Source organism: Notolabrus celidotus, chromosome 4 (genome assembly GCF_009762535.1).
Source record: "Notolabrus celidotus isolate fNotCel1 chromosome 4, fNotCel1.pri, whole genome shotgun sequence".
In the NCBI taxonomy this organism is placed as follows: domain Eukaryota; kingdom Metazoa; phylum Chordata; class Actinopteri; order Labriformes; family Labridae; genus Notolabrus; species Notolabrus celidotus.
In genome coordinates, this window is record NC_048275.1 from 7,209,348 (window position 1) to 7,235,049 (window position 25,702).

At 40.0% G+C, this 25,702-nt stretch overlaps 1 protein-coding gene across 4 annotated transcripts in view; it reads left to right on the forward strand.

Moving 5' to 3' along the window:
- The window catches only part of LOC117811937 (neurexin-1a-like), a 404,484-nt gene that overhangs the window by 335,532 nt on the left and 43,250 nt on the right, over window positions 1-25,702 (forward strand). For 3 of the 4 annotated variants that reach the window (XM_034682434.1, XM_034682435.1, XM_034682436.1), the window contains 2 exons: window positions 7,522-7,611; window positions 9,028-9,347. In XM_034682434.1, the coding sequence (XP_034538325.1) occupies window positions 7,522-7,611; window positions 9,028-9,347 (410 nt within the window). The remainder of the gene's footprint in view (window positions 1-7,521; window positions 7,612-9,027; window positions 9,348-25,702) is intronic. The other variant, XM_034682438.1, reaches the window with a different exon arrangement.

Genomic DNA, 25,702 nt, shown 5'->3' on the forward strand with positions numbered 1-25,702 from the left:
AAGTAGAGAGTGTGTCTGCCTCCCTGACTCTGACTGGTAGATGATTCCAAAGGAGAGGGGCCTGATAACTGAAGGTTCTACCTCCCATACTACTTTTAGAGACTTAAAATGTCAGGTAGAGTTCAAGTAAGTGATGAGCGGGTTGGGGGGGAAGGGGGTGAGATAGGATCCCAGTGTGTCAGTGCGCCAGTTCCCCTGGCAGGAAAAGCCTATAGCAGCATAACTAAGAGTTGGTCCAAGCCTGATCCAGCTCTAACTAGAAGCTTTATCAAAAAGGAAAGTTTTAAGCCTACTCTTAAAAATAGTGAGGGTGTCTGCCTCCCGGACCCTGACTGGTAGATGATTCCAAAGGAGAGGGGCCTGATAACTGAAGGCTCTACCTCCCATACTACTTGTAGAGACTTAAAATGTCAGGTAGAGTTCAAGTAAGAGATAAAGGGGTTGGGGGGAAGGGGGTGAGATAGGATCCTAGTGTGTCAGTGTGCCAGTTCCCACAGTAGTCTAAGCCTATAGCAGTATAACTAAGAGCTGGTCCAAGCCTGAGCCAGCTCTAACTATAAGCTTTATCAAAAAGGAAAGTTTGAAGCCTACTCTTAAAAGTAGAAAGGGGGTCTGCCTCCTGGACCCTGACTGGTAGATGATTCCAAAGGAGAGGGGCCTGATAACTGAAGGTTCTACCTCCTATACTACTTTTAGAGACATAAAATGTCTTCAGTACAGGAAAGTTTTACCCTCAAAACTGTAATGAAAAAAAGATGCCAACAGTAAACCAGAACTTGCTTATCCCACGGTCTGTCAGTGATGTATGAGCGTTTTATGAAAGGATACGTTGGATGTTTTCAGTTCAAAGATCAACTGTGATATTCAACTTTAGGTCAAAAGTTCAAGCCACGCTGTGTGCCTTTGACTTTCACCTTAAATCCTTTACCTTCAAACACGTCATCTCTTCCTCCTCCTCTCCACCAAACAGCAGAGCAGACTCTCACCGTGTTACCACAGTATCCACTCTACACATGAAATGAAATCATTTGTCTTACATTCATTAAGATCTTTAACAGCATGTTTTGAGTTTATAAGAGTAACGTTGAATTTAAAAGCTGATCGCTAAATAAGAGCCATTAAGTAATTGTGCACTTCATCATCCAGTTAGTTGATCAGTCATTTTTATGAGTGATGACTTGTCAAGTGTTAAAGTAGTTGTTTTTTGGCGCTGCAGAATGTAGAAGTTCTCTTATTAATAACTCTGGATTTTTCTCTCTAATGAGAAATGCTGAGTTATAAATGCTGCAGGAAAAGTGACCAACCTCATCCCCACCAATCAAACATCAGTGACAAAGCCAAGTGCAGCTACCTTATTAGACTCATTTCAGACTAATTACATCCAATCACAATTACTGCACAGCCCCCCTAACACACACACACACACACACACACACAAGGCCATCATTCTCTCAGCTCGCCTGTAGTTTGATTAGTATCCATGTACGCCTCTAACGCACTCATAATAGCAGCCCTCGGCCCCTCACAGGCCACTCACAGATCAACAGTGATTATAATAAGAGCAGACAGCAGAGATAAAAATGATGGCTGCAGAGTGAGAAAGACAGAGAGTAGGAGATTATATGGGAGGGAGCGATCACTCTCAAAGCAAGGAAATAATTGCTTCACCAGGGCCTATATTGCTGCCCTGGTAATCTCATTAAAAAGTCTCGTACTGCATACTTGTGGGCCATTAAAAGTCTTTAGCACAATTATTAGAATCTAAAAATCACACACAGACACGGAGCTAGCGTTCTATTTGTTGTCCTTTATCCTCGCTTTCGTTCTGCGCTGCTCACAAAAGCCTGAGCAAAAAGAAACAGAACCCTTCTCCTGAGTCTTGGCCATGGAAGTAATACCATCACAATGGTGCTGCCGGGCCCTCAGGGTGCAGCGCAGTATCCTATCCGAAGCACCCAGTGAACACTCGCAGCTCACAAAGATAATGGAGAAGTCTGTGGCCTTATTCTTTTGCTGTTATCAGAGTGTGGTGCACTCACAGAGCTCTCTGTCGCTCCTTTGCACTCCCCTCAACCCTGCAGTTTCCTCTTTTCCTGTCCTTTCTACCCCTGACCGTCCACCCCTGCCCCCCACTGTCGATATCACCCTCTGTCCTGTTTTCCCACCTTGCCATGTGGAGTCTGATTTGTGAGATACAAGGGGGAGGATGGGGGTAGCTTTATCCATCAAAGCTCCATCCCTATCTGCTCTGCTTATTCCTCTGTTCTATCCGTGAGCCTATTCAGCCTATTGTGCGAGCAGTCATCACTGAGCATGCTTAAAAAAAATGGTGCATTGGCCACCCCAGCCAGAGTAGGATATAAATAAATAAAAAGGAGCAGAATAATGAAAATAATAGTGAGATTTGTGTACGTTCCCTCCTCTTTAATTCTCCCAGCTCCACGAACAGAAGAAGCATTTGCATATTTGTTCGTTTAATGTGCCGAGTGTCCTAGGGCTTGTAATGAGATAAAGCTCCCACCTTATCTGACCACTTTATTAACAAAAAAGAAAACAAGTGAGTGAGGGCAAAGCGGGTCAGTGGGGACGGCTCAGCTGAATCGCTGCTGTCTGGCGGAGGAGATAAGCAGGGCCGTCCCGCACCAAACCAAATCACCGCTCAGCAGCAGCGACTGGGCTCCGCTCGCAGGGCTCAATGAATGGGGCCCTGCCGCTGCATCAAAGCCCAGGGGACAGCATTGTTTAACACTCGGGTGTCCCACAGTGAGGATCAATACACGATCAGACCTTGATTATATCCACACTTAATTAACCTCAGTAAGGATAGACTCAGCACGCCACGAGGGGTGCAGAGCCGTACAGATAAAGTGCTACTGTCTTTGAAAATGGAACGTGTTGCCGCACAAAAGGAGAGGATTTGGCCCAGCGGTGTGTTGGAGCAGAGGAATGTGTGTTTACTGTATGCCTGTGTGTCTGCCTGCCTGTCTGTAACTCCTGTGTGGCTAAGTTTAGACACACAGGAGTTACCGTACCCTACCCTGTTGTACCATACTGTAACATAACAGTGTGTAAGGTCATGCAACAAAACATAACTTAACATATAATACCATAAAGGTTATAGTATGGTAATGCATCATATGGTATAATATAGCAGGGGTTCCCAAAGTGTGGGTCAGGACCCCCTGGGGGGTTGCAAGACACAAATGAGGGGTCGTGTGATGTCTCTAGAATGTTTGTTTTTTCATAGTTATCTAAAAATAGCACATTTTATCAATTATAGTAAAAAAATCGACAAAAATTGTAGCTTAACTTGAAATAAAACCTTGAAAATAGAACATGTAATGAGTTTTCTGCCTTTCTTTTTGCCAGTTGTCTCCTAAGTTTAGTGTTAGTGAACAGTGATTTATCAAAAGCATCAGTAGCAGTAAAGGAAACACAGCCACATGCTCATATAGGCAGGCTTATTTTCTGCAGACCAGCTAAATAAAGCCACATTAAATCACTTCCTATCCTAGAATAACTTTCAGTATATGTAAGAGTTTTCAAGGAAATTGTGATAACCTTTAAAGAGGTCTGGCTCCTCTCCGGGTGCCCTCTTCTCTTCTAAAAAGCTGTAGGCTAACTCTTCTCCAAAGTCCAGTTTGAAGCTGACCTCACCTCAGATGAGGTGTCATGGCAGGAAAGGCAGAGGTGACATAACTAACACCCCATGACTGACAAACCGAGCTGGCAGGAATGATCAAAGCCCAAGAACTGCTTCTTGGCAATTAATGGATTATTCAATGATTTGACACGTTTAAAATTAAAAGAAGGTACTGCTGTGTGGGTACGCGTGTGCATGCATCTGTGTGTGTGTGTGTTATTTGTTTATTGGTTTGTTTGTGTCTCATGCTTGCATCATGCTCAGTGCTTAGAAGGATCAGGTGGTGCAGAGCTCCAGGGCCTTGCATAAGGGAAATACGGTGTGTGTTTGACACCAGGCAGTGTGGTAGACGTTACATAAGCCAAAAGCTACTGGAGGCTGGTGCGCTCTGCATCCACCTACCTTAAGGAAGCTCACTGATTTTTTGAGCTGCAGCATAAATTAATGTATTGTTCAGAAATGCTCATTTATGACAGTAATGTGCTTTCAAGAAATGAGCGATTTATGACTTCCTACCTTTAAACAGATCCAAAAAAATGACTTGTAAGAACAAATACGTGATCCTACAGGTGTTGTCTGTCCAAACTAAAGCCATGTTGGACCTTACACTTCTGTGCCACAGAGCTCCATGGTTGTCCAAAACTCTTAAAGCAGATCCATGAGCCACAGAGATGTAGATGTTGGACACAACAACTATCAACTTTCTGAGGTTTCTGTAATAAAATCACTAAAAATATTAAAGGTGACATATCATGTAAAATCGACTTTTTAATGGTACTCTACCTGAAATATGCGTCCCTGGCATGTCTACAAACCCCCCGAAAATGAAAAAAGTCCATTGTGCCCCTGTTCTGATTTCTCCACCTTTCTGTAAATGTGTGCTGAAACGAGCCGTTTCAGTTTTCAGTGTTTTTCATACGTCACAACGCCATCCGGTCTGTCACGGAAGTCAGAGCTCGGAGCTTGTTCCGCCCATAGACTGTATAAAATACAACTCAACTCCTCCTCCGTTTTTCCATTCCCTGCACACGTGTGCTAACAAGGAGCTTAGGAGGGAGGCATGCTAGTTGTAGGTTGTCTTAATAAACACAAAGGTCGGTTTTACTCCCCACGTCTGCAGATTTGAAGATCTAGTGGATGATTTTTATTTTCCATGGAAAAGTGCTAGCGCTAGTTAGCATAGCCACATAGCTACATGTTCATACCATAGACTGTAAAAAATATGGACGTAGTATCCGTGACGTCACCCATCTGTTCCTGAGAGCTGTTTTGAAGCAAATCGACGGCGGCAGCCATATTGGTAATGCGGAACTCAACTAGGCAGAGTGTGACGTAGTGTGAGTATCTTAGCCAATGGCTGTGTGTCTCCGACCGGGAGTCACGTCAGTCATGTCCTTATTTGGGCAAAACTCATAATCTTAATATCTTCTTAACCATCACGTTAGAAAAAAATTCACCCCCCGTACAGTGTATGCCATTAGAGAGATTAGCGTTGTAGGGCTAAGCCGTTTTTTGAACCAGGCTGTAAACATGTTTATTAATGCTGCAAAGATCGTCTTTTTCCCATTCATATCTATGTGGTTTCCGGTGTTTCTGCAGCCAGCCTCAAGCGGATTTTCGATGTATTGCAGTTTATATCACTTCCGCATTGGCTTCATCGTTTGAGACCGGAGTTTGCCGCTTGGTTCATACCTGTGTATCAAGACACACGTTGACATACTGACAAATAAAACAACAAGAAACACAAAATCTGTGACCAATGGTTCAGAAAGGTCCTGCTGCAGGCGCCTCTCCGTCAGGATCAGATTCTGGATCAGATTCAGAGGGATGAAGAAACGGGGGTCTGTTGGCAGCCAACATGTAAACATTAGATCAACGTGCTGGACAGCCGAGGCCACATCCACTTCCTGAGGGGGCGTGGTCAGAGAGCTCATTCTCATTTAAAGGCACAGACACAGAAAACAGCCTGTTCTGAGCAGGGCTGAAAAAGAGGGGTTTCCAGGGATACCAAAATCTGATTTCAGTGTTTTTTTGAGCAATAAACTTTAAAGACATGTTTTGGGGACCTCTTAGACCAATATATTTTGATGAAAAAGAGCATAATATGTCACATTTAATATATTATCAGAACTTATTTTCTTGAACGAGCTTTAAAACAAGACTTCTTCATTGTTTTTTTTATGAAACTAAATATCTTGAACCTGTTTTTAAAGATTTATGTCCTGGGGAGCCAGTCTTGACAGTTGGAGCAGACTTTCATCTCCTTCCTGTCTTCATGGGATTTGGAGACAACACATAAAGCAAAGTTGCCAGCCCTGTCCTTGCACGCACTTGATTGCATAAGACAGTTTAACATGCAATTTCCAAACCATTTTTCTGTTAGAAAAAAACACTCTTTCAAGCAGAAAGTAATTCATTTAAAATGACCTGGTAATTGTGCAAATTGCAGGTAAAGCACTCTGAATGTGCAGCATCACATCAGATAAAAGTGTCACTGATGGATTTTAAAGATCCACACCAGACATCATTTTACAGTGTCACTTTTTTTTGTAATGCAGAATGTTTCTCTGCATCATTGTTGAGACAGAAATGTTCCACCAAATCACTTTCACAAGCTTTTGTGCTCCAACCAGGCACACTCACCTGCAGCCAAATTCCATGAGCAGTATAGACAAGCTTTAAACTCTTTTCTGTGCAGCTGATCCTCTACAGTAATTCAAGCTGATGCGATTAAAAAAATGTCTTTTTATGCGTCTTCTTACCACTAAGACCTTTCATCAGACCAACTGTGCATTTCTTACAAGGTTACCTCCTCTCCTTCGTGTCACCGTGATCGCTTCCCCTTCAAAGCTTTCTCTTCAGCGAATCATTCTTTGCTACCGGATCTTTTATCTGCCAGAAGTGAATTAATATAGTTGATGGGACAAACATTGTCAATCTGCCGGAAGAATAGAGCTGACTGAATTCAATCTGTGCAGACAATACCGGGGGGGGAAAGCACTCAGAGACAGTGGCACTTGGCTGAAAGTCTGTGTTCTGGAGAGGTGATTGGCCTCGACAAAAGGGTGATGCAGAGTTTGCCCTCATTATTGCCAAAGTACTGCTCCAATCATAGAGTGGAGTTTTTCTGTGGCTGGTCCTCTTTGTCCTGATCACTATTTGGATTTTTCCTTTGAATACTGCCGGGAAACGACTCTTCCATTGGCTCTGATACCAGCAGGGTTCATATTCAGACAGTCCAACTCATAACTTTTCCCTCTGAAAGCTATTGTCAAAGCTGTCTCACTGAATCTTTTTACAGTGTATGTGCCAACAATGACTTTGTGTCCTGACTTCTCTCTGACTAGCTGCTCTGAATGTACACTGTGTTAATTGTTGTATTGCACTTAGCTTATTTTTCTTGATAACTAGGCTGTGTATAAATGGGGTGGGCATGTGTAATAAGTTAAAGTTAAATTGTTCATCCTTTAAACCATAAAAGGTTGAGTAAATAACTAATTTAAATGGTGTTCTTTTGTATAAATGTATATAAATAGTTTTTAAAAAAAGTTTAAACAAATGGGGTGGAAAATTTGGGATAAAGATTTTGAAATGGAAATGTATAAATTTGTGATTTGGGTTGGTTTATAACATAACTCTATTAAATAAAGATGAAGCGTGCTTATTTTCAATAATATAGGTCTAATTTGTTGGCTAAAATAAAATAAATTGAGTGACTTTTGTTCAGATAATGTTTCGGTAAACATTGTTTTAAAATATACCAAACCTTTTTAAATATAAAACTCTTGTGCAGTTGTATAGCTCCAGCATTAAGTATGAACGTTTAACCTTTGACCTTACAGATTGTAACCAATGAAATGTCTCTTTAAACTTTAAAGGCAACAATGATAACGAACGCCTGGCGATTGCTAGACAGCGAATCCCATACCGACTCGGTCGAGTAGTTGACGAATGGCTACTCGACAAAGGTAAAATCACTGATTAAAATTTCAAATAAAATAATTTGAATATAAACAAGTTGTAGAAACATTTTGTAAATAATAAACATAAAAAATAAATGTTCAGTTAAACTTTAAACACAAAAGTTAAACTAAGTTTGTAGTGTTTCATACTTTTCATAATAATGTATTTATTTTATAAATGTCAGCTGTTTTAATACGTGTTTATTGTCAACTAAAGGTTAAAGGGACTGTAAATATGAATTTAAATCCACTAACTGAAGTAATGTCAGCATTGTTTAAATGTCATAAATTACTACCGCACTTTGCTGTAAACATCTAAATGATAATTTAAAAGTGTAGTCATGACTAGTTGCTGAGTGTCTTTTGAAACACTTGACACATTTACAGTACAGTACAGTACTGATTGTGATTAAACTGCTAGCAATGATAAATAGAGTTCAATAAATGAATTGGCATCAGATTTCTGAGTCCCTTTAACAGACATTGTAAATATGTATAGGGCATTAGATCAAGGAACTGTAATATAAAACAAACTGAGTGCATGCTTTGTTTTTTATAGTTCAATAACTAATTCATATCTTTCACTTCAAATGTGAAATGAGCCCTATCATTTCTGTTCTGTTCCGTTTGTTGCTTTCATTTCTGTTCTGTCTTTCTTTTTTTATTTCTGGGTTTTTTTCTGTTCGGAAATGTTTCTTCTTGTTTTCTTTTCCCAACCATGTTTGTTCTAACTTTGACTTGCCTTGGTTGCTTTTGCTAAAAGGATGAATAGCCCCACATATCCAGAAGTGTGTCCTGCCTGCTATGGGATTGTACACTTAGCAAAGTCCTTTTTTCACAGCCTGTAGCCCTTTTAGGAAGTTCCTTTTTCCATGCTTGCTGTTTACAATGAGATTAGAAATCTATACATCAGAAGGGAAACTGGGAGCCAACATAAGCAAAGCATGAAGAAATATATGCCTAGCTTTGTGATACCAATGCTTCACATATTCCCCCCCCCCCTGGGCAATTTCCTGCAAACAAATTACCCATTTGTATTACTTTCAAGATCATGATATCTTTTCAAGTACGGTTTAATCTGCTGCACACACATAACATTACTGTTTCTGATGAATCTTTTGTTCTTGTTATTTTTAGATTAGACTGCCCTTTTAGCAAAGCTGCTTTGATTTTCCTAAATCCTGTGTTATTATTTCACATGTTTCTGTTTCTTTTTGTAGGCATCTCATCATTATAACTGCAATAAATTACCCGGGTTTGCCTCTACAACCCGTAATTTATTGGTCTCATTAGCCGCTGGGCAAATAATCTGTCTTCTGTCTTGTTTTTTTTTTTTGTTTAGTTTTGTTTTTCCTGTTTAGTAGAAGTGGCTGAGTCCACAGTCCAACATTCTTGTATATATGTAACATTGTTTTCCCACAGGGCGGCAGCTTACAATCTTCAACAGCCAAACCACTATACAGATTGGGGGCTGGGAGCGAGACCGGAGTCGATCGTTTCAGGGCCAGCTTTCGGGCCTCTACTATAATGGCTTGAAGGTTTTCAACATGGCCGCCGAGGGCGATCCCAACATTAAGATCCAGGGCAGCGTGCGGCTGGTCGGGGATTCGCCCTCCTCTATCACGCCGCAGTCGAGCACTACTGCAAATCGCTCGGAGACGTCCACGTCCATCATGGAGATCACCACCACCACGGCGTCGAGCAGGCGAGTCAAGCAGACGACACCGAGAGAGCCTCAGCAGGTAAGATTGTCTTTAATCGCTCTGTCGTCAGCCGCTTTTACTCGTGTCATAATTGTCTCCACTTGATCCATTTTAAAGTACTTACAATGCCCAGCATGCAGTAAAGCACATCCTGGATTAATTCAATACATTATATCATTATGCTCTTATAAAGTGGAACGCACGCCTCACTTCACTACATCGAGCCTTTCTTTTCCTCGACTCCTCTGACCTAAAAAAAAAATGAAGGAAAATAAGTGCATTGTTCCACCAATGGGAGCAGCTCCACATGCTCACTGTCAAGCTTTTCTCCCCATGCAATCAGATGTGGCACCGTGCAGGGTGTGTGTGTGTTTGTGTGTGTGTCTCTCTATCTGTGTCTGTGCATTAGAGTGATAACCATCTTAGAGGTCCTCCATCATCTTTATCTGTCCTCCATGAGCTGTGCAGCATCTGCAGGAGCATATTACTTCTCGGATGTCACAATGTGTGACTAAACAATGCAACACAAATCCTGTCACATGAAATGGCGATCAGACCATGCCTGCACAGCCCCCCGTCACAAACAGAAGACATTTCCTCTTAGGTCTGGTGCATTATAGCTGCTGCCTGCTGGATTTCAAATCAGAAATACTCCTCGTAAAAATGCGTGATTACTCCATTTAAAAATGTTTTAATTTCTTAGTTTAAATGACTTTTTTTTTCAGAAAGAGAACTCGTTTTATTCCTGGAACAACTGTGAAACCCTGGAGGTTTAAACAAAACTAGCTACTCAATTTACTGCTGCCTTCAAATGGAACTCGTAAAGTGGAGAAGTCGTGTGAATGAGAGGCTTGGCGTTGAAGTGGTAACACCATTACTGGGCAGCGGCTACATGAAGGCCAAAAGTTCAATCATTGTCCTCCTTGCTTTATAAGTGGAAATGCTAATATTACATTTTTGTATGAGTGCTGAAATGCAGTGCAGAGGCACAACAAACTCCTCTTGGTCCTGTACGTGGCTAAAGGTAATCAAATCACGTTGTAGCGTTACATAATAACTTCATGTATTTGCATGAAACTGGAGTCTATGGGCTCCACCATTTCTGTGGACGTCATCTGACATGTCACAACTTATGAAGGGGGGCGTTCATATGACCATTTCTCGTCAACACCGTAAACACGACCTCATTTGGCACCATACTTTGAGAGTTGAGAGTTACCTCGCAACAAACCTGCTAGCTAACTCTCAACTCACATTCTTACGATCTAAAAATACCTGTGAAATAAACAGAGGATTGCACTGACTCATGTAGGGCAATCATGCAAAGGGTTCCAGTGTTATATATATTGTTTTAAACAAATAATGAGTCAAGTCCAAATGTACAGTAGAAATACCTTTACATGTTGTTGGTACAGAGAGAAAAGCAAACTTGATGTTGAAATATGAAGCCAATGCAGAAGTTTTAAAAGTGCAGTTCCTCCAGTCTCCACTTGAGGCTGGCTCCAAAAGCCTGGGAAGTTCCATTAACACACATGTTAAATGTCCATCTTTGAGAAATAAACATTTTTAATAAACAGTTTTGATCTGAATAGCTAATTTCTCTAGTCTTACACTCTAAAAAATGTTTTTAAAACTTATCAGTTTTGACATTTTTAAGGTAACAAGTTGTGCACAACAAGGCATGATTGGAAACTATTGTGCATGATATATATTTTTGACCTTGTGTTATGCAATAAACCTAATTTGGTGCATGAGCAATACATACAGTACATAACAACAACTGTCATGCATGTTAAGGTAATGACATCAGCGCTCCTGTTTTTGTTGTCCCCACAAATAGAGGCAAAACAGAGTTTTTAAAAAAAATGTCCACCTTGGCATTTTTGAAAGTATCCATTCTCAGTGACCTAAAAGTCCATTTATTTGAGGGTGTAAGGACATAAGACAGAGAAAAAAGAATGTCTTCAAAAATATCCACATTCGAGTGCACAGCCTGATAGGAAGCAAGTAACCTGTAACCCTAAAGATACAAATCCAAGGGTTGTTAAAATGTGTCTAAATTTGGAATATGCAGTGAGACGTTTGTAGGAAGAACAAACGTAGTAGTTTAAAATAAGCAAAGTCACAGATGTAAATGACCCTTTAATCAGGTTTTAATCAGCTTTTACACAAATATGGTTAAAAATCATTTTGGATTTGACTCATTTGGGTTAATCGGATTGGGTAAAGGAAGATTATAGCATCTCCAGCAGGGGAAGGGTTTTATGAGAAATGAGTAATGTGAATACACTTCACATCACCTCATTTAAATTCCTTTTTGACAGATTGACTTTTTTTCCTGTCTTTAAAGTTTCAATAAGACAACATTTAATACATCTGCATCTGAGACTCTATGTTTCAGTGCCTTGATGTGTAATGCTGTTATCACTTTCATTGCCCAGAATAAACTCCAATGGACCCCTTTAAGGATTTAATTCGTTTAAGACATCCTTTGTCGCCTTTATCCAGAAAGACAGTGTTAAAAACCTTGAACCATGACTGTCAGTCTATCATTGCAGCCAAACTGAAGCTGTTACAAAGACCTTTTTTTTCAAAGACCAACATTTTCAAAATCAAAACCAAATGTCAAGTATTTTCTTTCAATTTAGCAGACTGTTCAAGCTACAGCTCCTATTATGAAATGACAAACTCCCAAAGACAATTTGCACCTCGCTTTCAGCTGAGCAGCTGCAAAGACCCCACTTCACTCCCCCAACTCTCCCTCTCCATCTCTCCATCTCTGCAACCATCCAAACAGTTTGTGTAAGGGTCTGCAGATGCTGACAAATAATACAATCATAAATATTGATCCAGTGAAATGGTTTTCTCTGAGACTCAGCATGGCTCCTGGACCGTTGCAGGAGCATGTAATGCAGTAGAAATATCAGACAACAGACTATAATTATATCCAAGCTCCATGCCGTGTTATAAATTGCCACCAAGGAACCAGGAGATTGGCAGAAAGGAACAGGCTTGATAAGATGGATGCCCGTCTTTTCCAGACCTTGTCATATGGAGGGAACTAAAGGGATATTAATGACCATGACAATCCAGAGAGGCTGCGTATCACAGATAGTTATTCATTTACATGTTTTCTGCTTTGGTACTTGGGAATGTCATTACAGCTTTATACTAACCACATTTGGCATGAATGGTTTCATCAATAATGGTACAATCATTAGCAGTTATTGGATTTGATATGAGTGTAAATGTACAGTTCAATCCCAGAGGCACTCGGGCCTATTTAAAAAACATATTCATAATGCTGATGCTGCATTGAGATTGTGGCAAATTCAAGCGTTACTCTGAAACCAATACTGATATCAGGGATGCTCCTGAATCCAACGAAGATGCAGTACAGGCATCAGTGAGTCTGCCGGTCAATAACATGAAAGTGTACAAGAATTTACCCCCCGTCTTATAATCAATCAGTTTCTTTGTACACTAAACAGTCGCCTTCACAGAAATTCCATATGCTGTAACAGCCACTTGAAGCTACTGATTTAGAGCAGCAAAGAAATTGAGTATCCTGGGAGTGTTATGTTTGTAGAAATGTCAGTTGTTTCCATTTTTTGTTACAAATTTTAACACAATGACAATCTATAAAGAAACAAAAGAAGAGGTTCTGATGTCGTCCACTTGGATTTCAATATCCTCACCCTATTAAAATAATGGCCTAAGTCATTTTTTGATGAAAATGAGTTTTTGGCCTAAATCATCTCTTGATGATTCTGGCCACCTCTAGTAAAATCGCCTTAATCCTTATAAACTGAATAGTACTGGGATAGGTTCAAAAACCCAGCAAAGAAGAGCTGGACAGGTGAGGAGAGGGACATGCCTCCTCAGCGTTTGATTGACCTGACATTTGTTCAATTTAGGTTAGAGTTATTTACGTTTTGAGTTTGCTTTATGGAATTAAAGGACAGTTGATAGTCAGGTTTCAAAAAGTTGTCAAAACTAGATGTTGGAAATGGGTTAAGTTCAATAAAAACCCAGCAAAGAAGAAAGGTACTTTATTGATCACCAGGGGGGAAATTCAATTTTTTCACTCATGCTATGTTGGACATGCTACACATACAGTTTTTTAAAAAGACCTAGAGAAGTGAGGAAAGGGACTGCCTCCTAACCAATTTGATTTACCTTACATTTGTGTAATTTAACTCCGGGTAATTTCAGTTTTGAGTTTGCACTATGGAATGAAAGGGCAGTTTAAGCCAGGTTTAAAGTCATACTAGAATGTTAGAAAATTGGCCTAAGTCACTTTATTCTTTAATGTTAGATAATTGACACACAACGTTCTATCTATGTATGTCAACAGTCATCCACTGTCAAGGCCTTTTTGATTGAAATGATTAATAAATATCATATGCTCTACATTTGGTAAGGGTTTTTGTGTTTTCCCAAAAACTTAAAAAAGATGACTTAGGCCATTATTTTAATAAGGTGATGATATGTAACTGAGATAAGGAGATGAAATACAGTATCATACATAATGTCTACAAGTCTACACATGTTGTAACTAAGCTTCAAACAGGAGCCTCCCCAGCCTGACCCACATTAACACAAACACTCAAACTAGAATGTATTGTCTTTGGGAATGTAATAAAAAGGTCATAATTGTGTCGGGCAATATGTGAACAAATAAATGTTCTGATAGGGCTTCAACTGTGACCCGGCCAACGTTTATGCCCGAAAGAAAATATCGCAAACCCTTTGAGGGGACATCAGAAAATAATTGAATGTGCTTTGATGTTGACCAGGAGGGCTATAATGATGAAATGGCTTGGGGGGTGACTCTCCCTCTGTTCAACTGTGGAAATCTCTGATATCACCACTTGAGAGGAGTCGAGACAAAATGTGTAATGCACAAACACCAGTTGGAGGGAAATTGGATAGAGAGGGTGAGAGCAAACATACCTCTTTTCGACCAACGCGAACAGGGTTCTATTTCCGGGCTGGTACTCACTCTGGTTGAACTTGTGAATCAACATGGCACCCGTTTCTTTTTCCACCAGCTCGAGCCGGTGGAAGAGGCACATCATGACGACAGATTTACGTGACCGCTTTTCCCAGCAGTGCTAGCGCAAACTTTCCCTCATAATAACACAATGGCGGACAACGGCAGCTTGTCTCATCGGCAGACCACTGCTTTGCCTTGGAATTCCATTAGTCTTTTTTATTTTTCGCTGCAGGACAATGGGGGAAACACGTTTGGTTTGTGTTTTTGATCTTGGCAACCCTGCCCCTTACCCCTGACGTAAGGGGTTCTAGACCAGCAAAGAGTTGGAGCCGCTCTGGAACCGGTTTTCCCGGTAGGGAGCCGGTTCACTCACAGTGGAAACATGAAAAAACGTTTCTCAATTGAGCACCGGCCCTGAAGCTGCCTCGGTCAAAAAAGGGGTAACAGGGCAGCATTGCACAGCAGACAGCAGGGATGCTGATGGGTCACTTTCAAAATCATATGCAAAACAAGAGCAAACTGGGCAGAACTTGAAAATGTAGTTGCTGTGTTTGTGCACATATCATTAGGGCTGTACTATTTGTGAATTGGACCCTGAGACAGGGGGTAATGATATGCAATGCTTGGTGATAACAGGGGTGGCTCTATTCTCATGCCTTGATCAAAAACACAAACCAAACGTGCTTCCCCTATTGTCGTGCAGCGAAAAAATGAAAAAGACTAATGGATTCCAAGGCAAAGCAGTGGTTGGCAGAGGAGACAACCTGCTGTTGTCCGCCATCGTTGTTGTTGTGAGGGGAAGTTGGTGCTAGCTCTGCTGGGAAAAGCAGTCATGTAAATCTGACGTAATGACGTGCCTCTTCCATGGCTCACTTTCAAAATGATACGCAAAACAAGAGCAAACTGTGCAGAACTCTAAAATGTAGTTGCTGTGTTTGGGCTCATATCATTAGAGCTGTACAATATGTGAATTGGACCCTGAGATGTGGGGTAATGATAGGCAATGCTGGGTGATAGCAGGGGTCACAGTCCATTCTTACTGAAACCCTTTATTAGAGACAGGTGTTGTACTCTCAGGTTATGCTAATAGATCCCCTCTAAATTGACCTACAAAGGCTTCAAAATATGAGAACAGTGTCGACTAGCTGTAACTGTTCAGGCATTATGGTATGCATTCACACAGAAGAAAAAGGTCATTGGATTAAAGAGTTGCTCGGTGATGGAGGCGGAAAGATGAATGAGGCGTGCAAAAACGTGTGCATCCCGGGATGTCAATGTGTTCTGTTTGATCCGACGTGACGACCTTCCCGTGGAGAGCTCCTGCAGTAGGACATCTCAGGACACTACCCATACAAAGATATCGTGTCTGGCTTGTGTAAAAGGAGATGGTGCATTCACTGTCCTTTCCTGTGAATAGTCAGCGTTTTAATCATTGTCCAGCTGTTCCATCTCTCCTCTGATGGCGACTGCAATTCAGTGAATGCTTTTATGTCCTGAGAGCTCTGCTTTACTGGGACACATACATTTTTAGTGAGGATGGCCCGCCCCAGTGGAAATGGAATAGCTAATGCTGCATGGCGGTTGGCAATATAGAGCTTTGAGTGTTGAAGCTCGATGACAAGGGTGCTCTAGAAAAAGCACATAATGGGCCGCTATCAAAGAGTGCAGTTTGATCAAAAAGAAGAAAGTAAGAAAATATATACGGTATCTTAACGACCATGAAAGGTTGTTGTCAATACACCAAACATGCATGGATCTTTGAGTCCAGTATGTGCAACTTGACATAAGAGCCTACTACTGCTTTCATATTTCAAGCAATATAAAAAAAGCATACGATCCCTATTTTTAATTAGCAATGGATGATTGTGAAATGTGAAGGATTAATGCCAAAGTGACTTCTCCACAGAGATTTATCCTTCAGCTTAATGTGTTTTGGTTTAACCAGCACATCTTTATTGCTTTTGTTCAGTTAGAAAGATGCATGAAAGAAAAATGGTTGGATAAATTAGTGCACACACACCTGAGTGCAGGATGACTCATCATGGATATGTCAAACCTTTAGAGCGAAAAAAAAAAGTTATAATGAAGGTAATTTTTTTTTCATTTGCAAACCTAGTTCACCAGAAAAAAGACTCTGCATGGAGAGAAAGTGATTTTTGATTTATGGATTTTTGTTTTATGGATGTTTCTTGTCTTAATGTTTTTATTTTTACAGCAAAGCTTTTATTGATTGATTTGATTTAATTTTAGCTCTGATTTTAAGGGTCTGTTTTATGAGTTTGTATGTTAAAGTTTTTATTTCATTCAATTTTAATCGCTTCATTTTGCTTTGCACTTCTTTTTGCTTTTATTGCCCACTGTGAAGCACTTTGTTACCTGTATTGAAAAGTGCTACATAAATAATGTTTTATTATTATTATTATTATCATTATTATAGATACATCAATGCACGTTATTTTGGCCATTCAGTTTGGTAAGATAAACCCTGAAGTTACATATTCGCCCTTATTTTGTAATTTATTAAGTCCTACCAAGGAAAAAAAGAGAAAAAATACAGTTTTGTTTTTCTTTTAAAAAGAAAATAACAATAAATAAATGCAATTTCATGCATATTGAACACAGCTAAATAAGCAAATGCATCACCCTGCTATTGATTCAGTTAAATTTCAAATTATGCAGCACCAAATGACAAAAGAATCCAACATGACCAAACACTTGTCCACATTAGGCAACAAAGGAAAGGAACATTTTTCTTTAACAGGCAGAAACCTTGAGCAGAACCAGACTCATGTTGAACAGTAGGTATGTTAAGAAATTAAACCAAAATTTCTAATCCAACTAACTTGCCAGTCTAAAGGTCATAAAACACACAGGAAACAGTCGACGTTGAGCACAATCCTTAAACATATGAAATTGGTTAATTATAGCTAACGTCAGCAGAGCTAGCATCACCAGCCTTAACAGGCTCTGCAGCTCCAGCTAGTGGTGGGTGGCTGCACTACGTCTTAGACCCAACATATGGCTGGAGTTTAGGGCCTACAATATTACATTTAAATGCTGTTTGTTTGATCGATGAGTTATTCTGGTGCCGACTAGTGAGGGTGATTCAACAGCTATCTGCCTTAAGTAGATTGTCCAAGAAAGTGGGACAAAGAGAGATGCAGACAGAGAGAGGTTCATATGAGTGCGCATACTGCTATCAATAGTTGATAACTCTTGATGCATGCCTGCGATGATAAAAATAAGTCTGCAGTGATCATGCCAGTCTTCTTTTGCACATATGGTTTATATTGCCAGGACAATATGATCTTTCAGTGTCATTAGCTCTGTTGATTAAGGTTTTGTCTCCACGCTCTAGCTCACTTTCCTCCTAGAGGGTAAAGTCTGTGCTGATCATCATCAGCTTAATGATTCTGAGGGGTCAGAAGGGACTCAGCCTTCTCAGGTGCCCCATCAAAAAGTTCTCTAAATGCTCGACTGGGGTTATGTTGTTATTGAATACTGAGGGCCTCGGCTTAGGGGGAACATTACATTAATGTCATTCTTCTCAAACCACTGGGCGTCCACTCATGCTTTATTAACAGGGACATTATCATCTCAGAGCTCACTGGCTTAATCAGGAAAAAAATGCACCATGGGAAAAAGCTGATGAGTCAGAATTGTTATTTTAACAATGATTTGAATTTTTCTTTTGCTTAGGGGATAATTGGATTGATTTAATTCCAGGACTTACAACCCACTCAAACACAGAGATAGTAGAGAACAGTGGGACCTTGCTCTGAGTTAACCCTTATTTGGATCATATCTGAAGGTTCCATGTAAAATCTCAACTCTCAGCTCTTGTGTGCGAAGAAACCCCTTAAGTGGCTTTTCGGCTGTGAGCTTCCTGCCCTGACTGCCATGTAATAATGAAGCCTCTGCTCTCTGTAGCAGAGCCTGGTCACATCCAATTAAACTATAATGCACTCAGGTATGCAATCACAAACAATCAGACCCCCTTCTGTTTAAGTAGAAAAAAAGTCCCACTCCTTTTTCTTTCCCACTGATATAATTGGAGTTGATTGAGACTCAAACCAGCATCAAAAATGCAACAAACAAAGCCTGAATGTATATCAGGGTTCGCCACTTTATATATTTCTTTAGTTTAGTGTAAAAGCTCAGGATATAATAACCAGTTTAAACTGGAATAATTTATTTGCATGCATTATAGCTGTCAACAGTATCTGAGTTTTAGTCAGTTATCATATGATGATGGCAAACATCAACAAGCATGCACAGGGAAAATGTTACCAAGATATCTTGTAGCTTTAAAAAGTAATAGAAACAGAATATGTGTATGTAAGATTAAATAAAAATGTGTGTACTCTATAGTTTCAAGGTCTCCTCCTCTCTAAAAGCAAAGTGATCTGGTGATTTAAACAGGTTAAAACATATGATATGGTGAAATAATAAATTTGGAAATTGTAATTTATTTATTATAGGATAGCCCCTTGAGATACAGCATCTCGTTTTTAAGGGGGTCCCAACAAAACACAAAACATTAAATCACAACAAACACAATTAAACAAACACAGACAGCCCCCCCTCACCCTTACTCACTCCTGGACCCACCAAGCAACCCAACATTAAACAAAACCTTGACAATGGACAGCATCAACCAAACAAAAAGGCATCAAAAAAGCACATTAACACACGTCAAAAACAGGAACAGTTTGTTTTTAAATGATAAAACAAATTTGATTTAAAGCAGTGGATGGAGGGGATGGATTTAACAGAAGGGGGTAGATTATTCAAATCGGATGGGGCTTTATATTTGAATGACCTGCGACCAATTTCTTTATGGATTCTGGGGACAAAGAAGAAGGGATGTTGCATATGTCTGAGGGAATATGAAGATGAATATTGAACCAGGAACTCTTTTAGGGCGGACAGTTAATATGGACACATTTAAAAAGCCAGTGAAATTGTCTTCTTGTTTTAGGCTGAAGCCAATTAAGTGCCCCAAACAAGAGGCAATGGTGTGTTCTGGATGGACAACGTAAAACAAAACAACAAAGAGAATAAATAAATGGGATAGTACTTATTTGACACATTTCTAATCTGTCAGACCACTTAAAGCACTTTTGGACTACTTGTCACTTTTGGGGTTCAGTTAAGTACACTTTCAGCATGTGACTGTAGGAGTTGGGATCAAACTGATAACCCTCTGATTGAGGGATGACCCTCTCTACCACTGAACCATAGCCGTCTTGAATACAACGATACATCATCACCACAATAAAAATCAGTGACATGGAGACATTGAGCCTTCTTAAATATTCAACAAGATAATTTATGTTTATTCTTTTGTGTATTTTTATGACCTTCTTCATTACAGCTGACCATCAGAGTAGGTAATTGAAAAAGTAAGATGGCAACTCAAAATCTGGATGTATTGGTTTGTGTTTTTTGACCTGAGCCAATCATTAGAAAAATTTGAGCAACCATGTCACATCCATGGTTAGTGGTGCACAGCTGTTACTTTTAAAGTCGTGCTTTGGTATCATAAACTAGATATCACTACCCGTTCAGGAAATTGTAGAATTGAACTTGATTTCAGGAAAGGAAACTAAAACATCTGAAAATGTCTGTTCCATTTATTTATTGTTCGGGGAAATAAGCGCTTCCCCTCTTGCTTCAGAAACAGAACCGTTCTTCGTGCTAATTGGAGCCACATTAGAGATATACAGCACCACGTTTGCTAATGTAATCCAAAGTGTCAGCCCACACGGGTCTAATGTCAGCTCTAGCTACTAATGAACAGTTTATATCAGATTTACGAAGCTTTAGTGCTTCATTATTTCTCTCTCTGGTACTCAACCATTTATCGCTTTCATTTGTGTGATACCTGCTTGCATTTTAAAGTCTCAGATATACTGGGTGGAGCTGGCATCCAAATATGCAAGTTTGGAACATCGTGCCACACACTGCATGTTGCAGCTTGCAGGAAAGGCTACAGCACAGAACAAGGGAAAATGTCAAGCTTCAGAACGATAGCCTTTAAATCCAGATGATGCTTAATCAAAAGCACTCAGGGATACGAGATAGCGCCCCGTGTAGCTGCTCCCCTCCCTGCAACGAAAAACTGAAAAAACTCAAACGCCTGCTATCTGGAGGAGCCATTGAGAGCTCTTGACAGTGATGGATCCTCACCTACATTGCTCTGTATTATCAACCCTAGCCAGCACACATACAGTGTATAAATCTCATGAGCGGTCATAGTGTGAGGGTGCCATCCACCGCCACAGCTGTCAGCAGGAACATCCTCTAAAGTTGGTATTTGCTCCTGCAACACCGAGAGGGGACAGAATAGTTTAGAGAAAAATATTGTTTGATAAGACTTCATGCATCCTATGCAGTATTTGAATTAATGGTTGAATTTAAAAGCTATTTTGAATCACTAACAAAGGTAGTTTACATTATCTTGGCCTCCTTTTTTATTGCAATTAAGGGTAATTGAGATTCAAAATAAATCCAGACAATGACTGGACACCCACTCCAGGGGTTATTTGTACCAAATGCTCACCTCCATGGTAAGAAGCCAACTTTTACATCACTAACTTGCAAAGTCTTTCCACATTACACTTGGTAGTTGTTTTAATCATCCTCACATCTACCATCCTAGAGTGGTTCTTATTGACAGATGGATACAGGGCACAAGCTCAGGCCTAGTCACCCTGAAACTGGCTGCCTCTGAGAATGGTGTATTTCAAGGCCAGAACACCCATCCATATAGGAGGTATACTACTGATGAGGTGTCCTGTCCTACCTGTTCTTGAGAATACCCATTTAGAGACCCTCTTAAAGGTACAGTGTGTAGAAATGGGAATATTAAGCGATATCCAGCAGTCAGATTCTAGTTGAAACGCTCCCTTGCTCACCCCTCTGGCTAATGAAGCTACAGTGGACTTTGAGGACAAGAAGCTCCTGTGATAAAAATTCTGGTCCTTCATTTGTCAAGTTTTTACCATCAAAATGTTCATCAATACAAATGATTTGAACACAACAACTCTCTTCTTCCTCTTCCTCTTTCCAACCAGTTAATTCTGCAGCCTATACAAACATGTGTCCTCAAGCTGATATGAAAGCCTCATTCTAAGTTAAAGGAAAACAACATTATTTGTATATTCAGGTGATTATACACTAATTTACACATACTTATGGACATTATATTCAATTTCTACAAAGTCTGCTCTGCTAAATGCTGCTCTACGCACTGTACCTTTTAAGAGCTCTTTTAGCACAAGGGATGGATCACATCACTTCCTGTGTTCTGCTGGTACAAATTTGAAAAAATCCACTTCACCTTTTTGTATTAAGATATACAATTTGGGTTATACTGATATTTTCAGTTTGTAATAATGCTTCAAAAACATTCCATCCGTTATGATGTTTCAAAATGTCAATGCGGTTGAAAAGAGGAATTCGAGGGATCAGGAGTCAATATTGTCACACAAAGCCAAGACAAACTCATAAAGCTCTTCATATTTTAGTGAAAACATGAGGACCCTGACCTGCTGGTGTCCTTCTCTCCAGAGCTTTGAAACACAAACAAAACAGACCTCACTCCGACCAATAACACTCGTCTTTCCAGGCCATTCAATATTTCTTTAATGCGACAATAATATTTGACCTCATGTGGCGTTCCATGCTCTCCATCTTTCCTTCATAACCTTTCTGCAGAGAACAATTTCTCTTTTATAGCTTGTTGCTTGTGGAAATTCAACAAATGCAGATTATAGCCTGTTCCGAGGGAGGATGAATGACCGCTATGTCACATCATTGCCACCAAATAGCCAATTGGCCTCACTGTTTCTGAATTAACCCTAGGTGAGGTGGGTGTAATGGCCGTTAGAGGGAAGTGAGGAACATTCAAAACACATTGTGCGGGCCATTTCATTTGCAGTCACAGCACACGGTTCAGTTCCAGCTGAACTGGCTTGTAGTGGCTGTGTTTGTCTTGGTCCCTGAGACGAGGGGCAGAAACCCGGCCTCTCTGTAATTCACAGGGATAATCGAAGATTTGACATACTGCTATACACCTTCGGTGCAGTGTTTGGGTACCTGCAAGCCTCCCTTGCTGGTGCTCACAAACACAATAAAATAAACTTAGTGTCACAGTAATCTTCTGGTGAAAAATCTTCTGCAACTTTGAACCAAATAACTGTTCAGTGTGCAGCTTCTCTCCTTTTATAATCATCCACACACCATGTCTCTTTATTGTATCTGGTACTACCTTCAGGCATTGTTGTGATTGTCTAGATACTGGCAGGGATTATTGTTTTACAAGCTAAGGCTACAATAAGTCTGCACAGCCCAGATTTAATACTAATCCTGCATGCATCAATATTCAGACCTGAGACTTATCTTGGGTATTAAGAACTCCTCAGGCAACTGCACACATGCAGTGCAGGTTCTTTAATTGTGCTACATGATGTGATACTCGGATTTGAGTTTAAGGATGACTCAATCTTCATGTAAGATGCACGGTGATCGGCTTTTGAATTTTTGGTTTGCCTTTTTGATCTTTAGAAAAGATGTGGATGTGAAAAGTTTCCCATCAAAACTGGGAAATTATAAAAAGAGCAATCAGAGCTTTATCCTCTGGTGTTACATGATCTGTGTATTTAAAATCAGATAAATGTAAGAGTGCTTATTTCAGTATAAGACTGATTTTCTCTATGGTAATGTAGCATGAGAGCAAATGAAGTCTAAAACCATCAGACTGCTAAAATCAAAGTGTTGTAGATTTCGTTCAGGTCACAGAAAGTGGCTCTTTTCCTCTGCAGGAAGTCAAGGACCCACAGCGATGCCTACCACCTGAACTTAAAGAAACAGAATGTTCTTGGTTGTTCATGAATTCATAAATCAGAAAGTTTGAGGTGCACATCATTAAAAAGATGGTACCCAACTGCCCGGTCAATTTTATCCTTCACTTAGCTGACCTGATTTAATTCTGTTTTAGGTCAGACAACGATGGAAACTTTGATAAGATGCACTTTGTTCATATTTGCATGCAACATTTTCTTTTGTGTCAGTATTGCTGAGTTACATGTACAGTATTTCCAGTGTCCACCTGCAGTAGTAGCAACAGGACTGAGCAGAAATAGTTCATAAGATCCCTTGCAGATTCAGGTACAGGACAGACTCTGACCCGAAGCGGCACCAGCCATCTCAACTTAATACCATCAAAATAAATCCAGGCTTGCACTGTGCAAATTGAGCCCGATCTGACCTGATTTCTAAGAAGTCAGACCAAATTCCAGCACGATCACGCCTTGTTTGCCGTGCAGGATGATAGCTAATCACAATCTGATAAGCTGCTCCTGACAGGTCGGGTGAATTTCTAGATTCCCATCTTCCTGTGGACCGTACAGTGTAAGCACATCAATTGCAAGCTTCAGTTGTGCGTCATAAATGATTCACTTGTTCACAGTAAAGTGCCACTTTTCATCACAACGTTTGAAATCATACATGTATGTGAGGTGTAAGAGGTTGTTAGACACAAAAGCAAGGAGCTGTAACAATGGATGCATCTTAAGTCATGTTCCTGGAATAAAAGAAGTCGAACAGAGCGCTCACATTTAGTTCCTGCACACACAGTGACTAACTTATATTGTCCTGACGTACTACATGTTGTTGTGCATGATTTTGTGTTCTTCTTGTGTCAGTTTGGTTAATAAGCAGCCCGCTGTTCACAGTCAGTGTACAGTAAATTGTTATGAACTGACAGGCAAACACTCAATAAGTCAAAAAGAACTTTTTTTTTGTCAACTTATGGGAAAAATGCAAGCTTCTAACAAGCAATCCACAACTGCATTCTGAGTATCTGGCAGTAAAAATCGATTTCCGTCCTCACTTTATCCCAGTATAAAAAGCATAGGTTGACTTTGTTTGTTCACTTTATGGCATCAGGATTTAGGATTCCCATCTGTGTTTGTGCTGGTGTCAGCCTTGTGATCCCAAACGCTCTCTGCTGAGTTTTTATGATGGATGGTTGTTATTTTCAGATGGCTTTTATTGTTTTTGCTTTTACTGGAAAGTCACAGACAAAAAGAAAAGTGTTGGGTTGTAGCAGGTAAATGGAACGCAATCAGGCCAACATGAAGAAGCATGGGCAGTGAATGAAAGCAGAGTTTGCACATTCCACCTCTGATAGCGGCGTTATCAGACGCAGTCTTTTGTCTCATTAGAATAAAATTATGATAAAGAAATTAATTACCTCCTCGTATCAATGTCTCCCTCATCTCTGTTTCTTCTTTCAGTTTAAACGCCCTTCTTCTGTGCGTCGTTCATTTTTGATAACAGAAACATGTTTAAGTAGAGGATGAATCAGACGCAGTGCTTACATTCTGTTCTCTTACTTTGAAAGTTAGTCAGATTCTTGTTCAATTTAAGGTACAGAAAAGTGAGTTATCTTAAGGAACTCCCTCAAAAAAAACTCAAAAAGAAACATGACACAAACTGACACATGGAAGATTTAAGCACAGCAGGATTTTTTTTTTTTGAGTCTTCACAGAATATAATCAGAGCCAGTTTTGAAACATTAATATTCTCGCACTGAATGGAGCTCAATCGGAAATTGCTGATTTGCAGAGATGATTGTACAACATTTTTCTCTCTCTCTCTCTCTTTCCCTGTAGTCTCTTTTTTTCAAATTCATATTAATAGGACTAGCTCGTCACATTGCTAACCAAGTGGAACTGTTTTCTTCAACTCATCTGGAGGCAGATCCTATTTTAAGATGAAAACCTGCTTTTTGTTTAATTCCTCCTGCTATGTGCCAGCAATTAAAAAATGTGCACACGCACAGCAAACTGAGAGGTTAGGGAGCAGAGACAGGAGCAGGGAGGAGGATTAATCAGCCAGGGTGCAGTCATGTTGGAGGATAAATTGTCTTGTGGACTCGGAGACGTACTGCAGTGTTCAGTGTGAGTGTCAGTGCCCTGTGAGGTTGTGCTGCCTTCAATTATTCACAGAAAAAAAAACATCCTTGGGATAAGATTTCCTCTGCAATGCAGATGAATGAGGTTGACCATCATGATACTCACATACTGTAAGCTTAAGGGAGGGAAAAAGGGATTGTTATCAGCTCGCATGCACTCTATTGATTGATTGTTTTCATTGTGTTATATTTTTTGTACTGTTCTCATGAGCAGTGGCGCCCAGGAGCTGTTATTGAATGAGGAAAAATAGGGTCTGCAGTGTTTCTGTGAGGGGCTAAAGATTTTTGGATGGAATTTAAAATAAGGAAGAAAATTACTTCATTAAAACAAGAATAAATGATCCCAGGTAAAGAGCTGGAACACATTTAATATTCAACAAATAAAAGCAGAGTTAATTATGTTTAATGAGA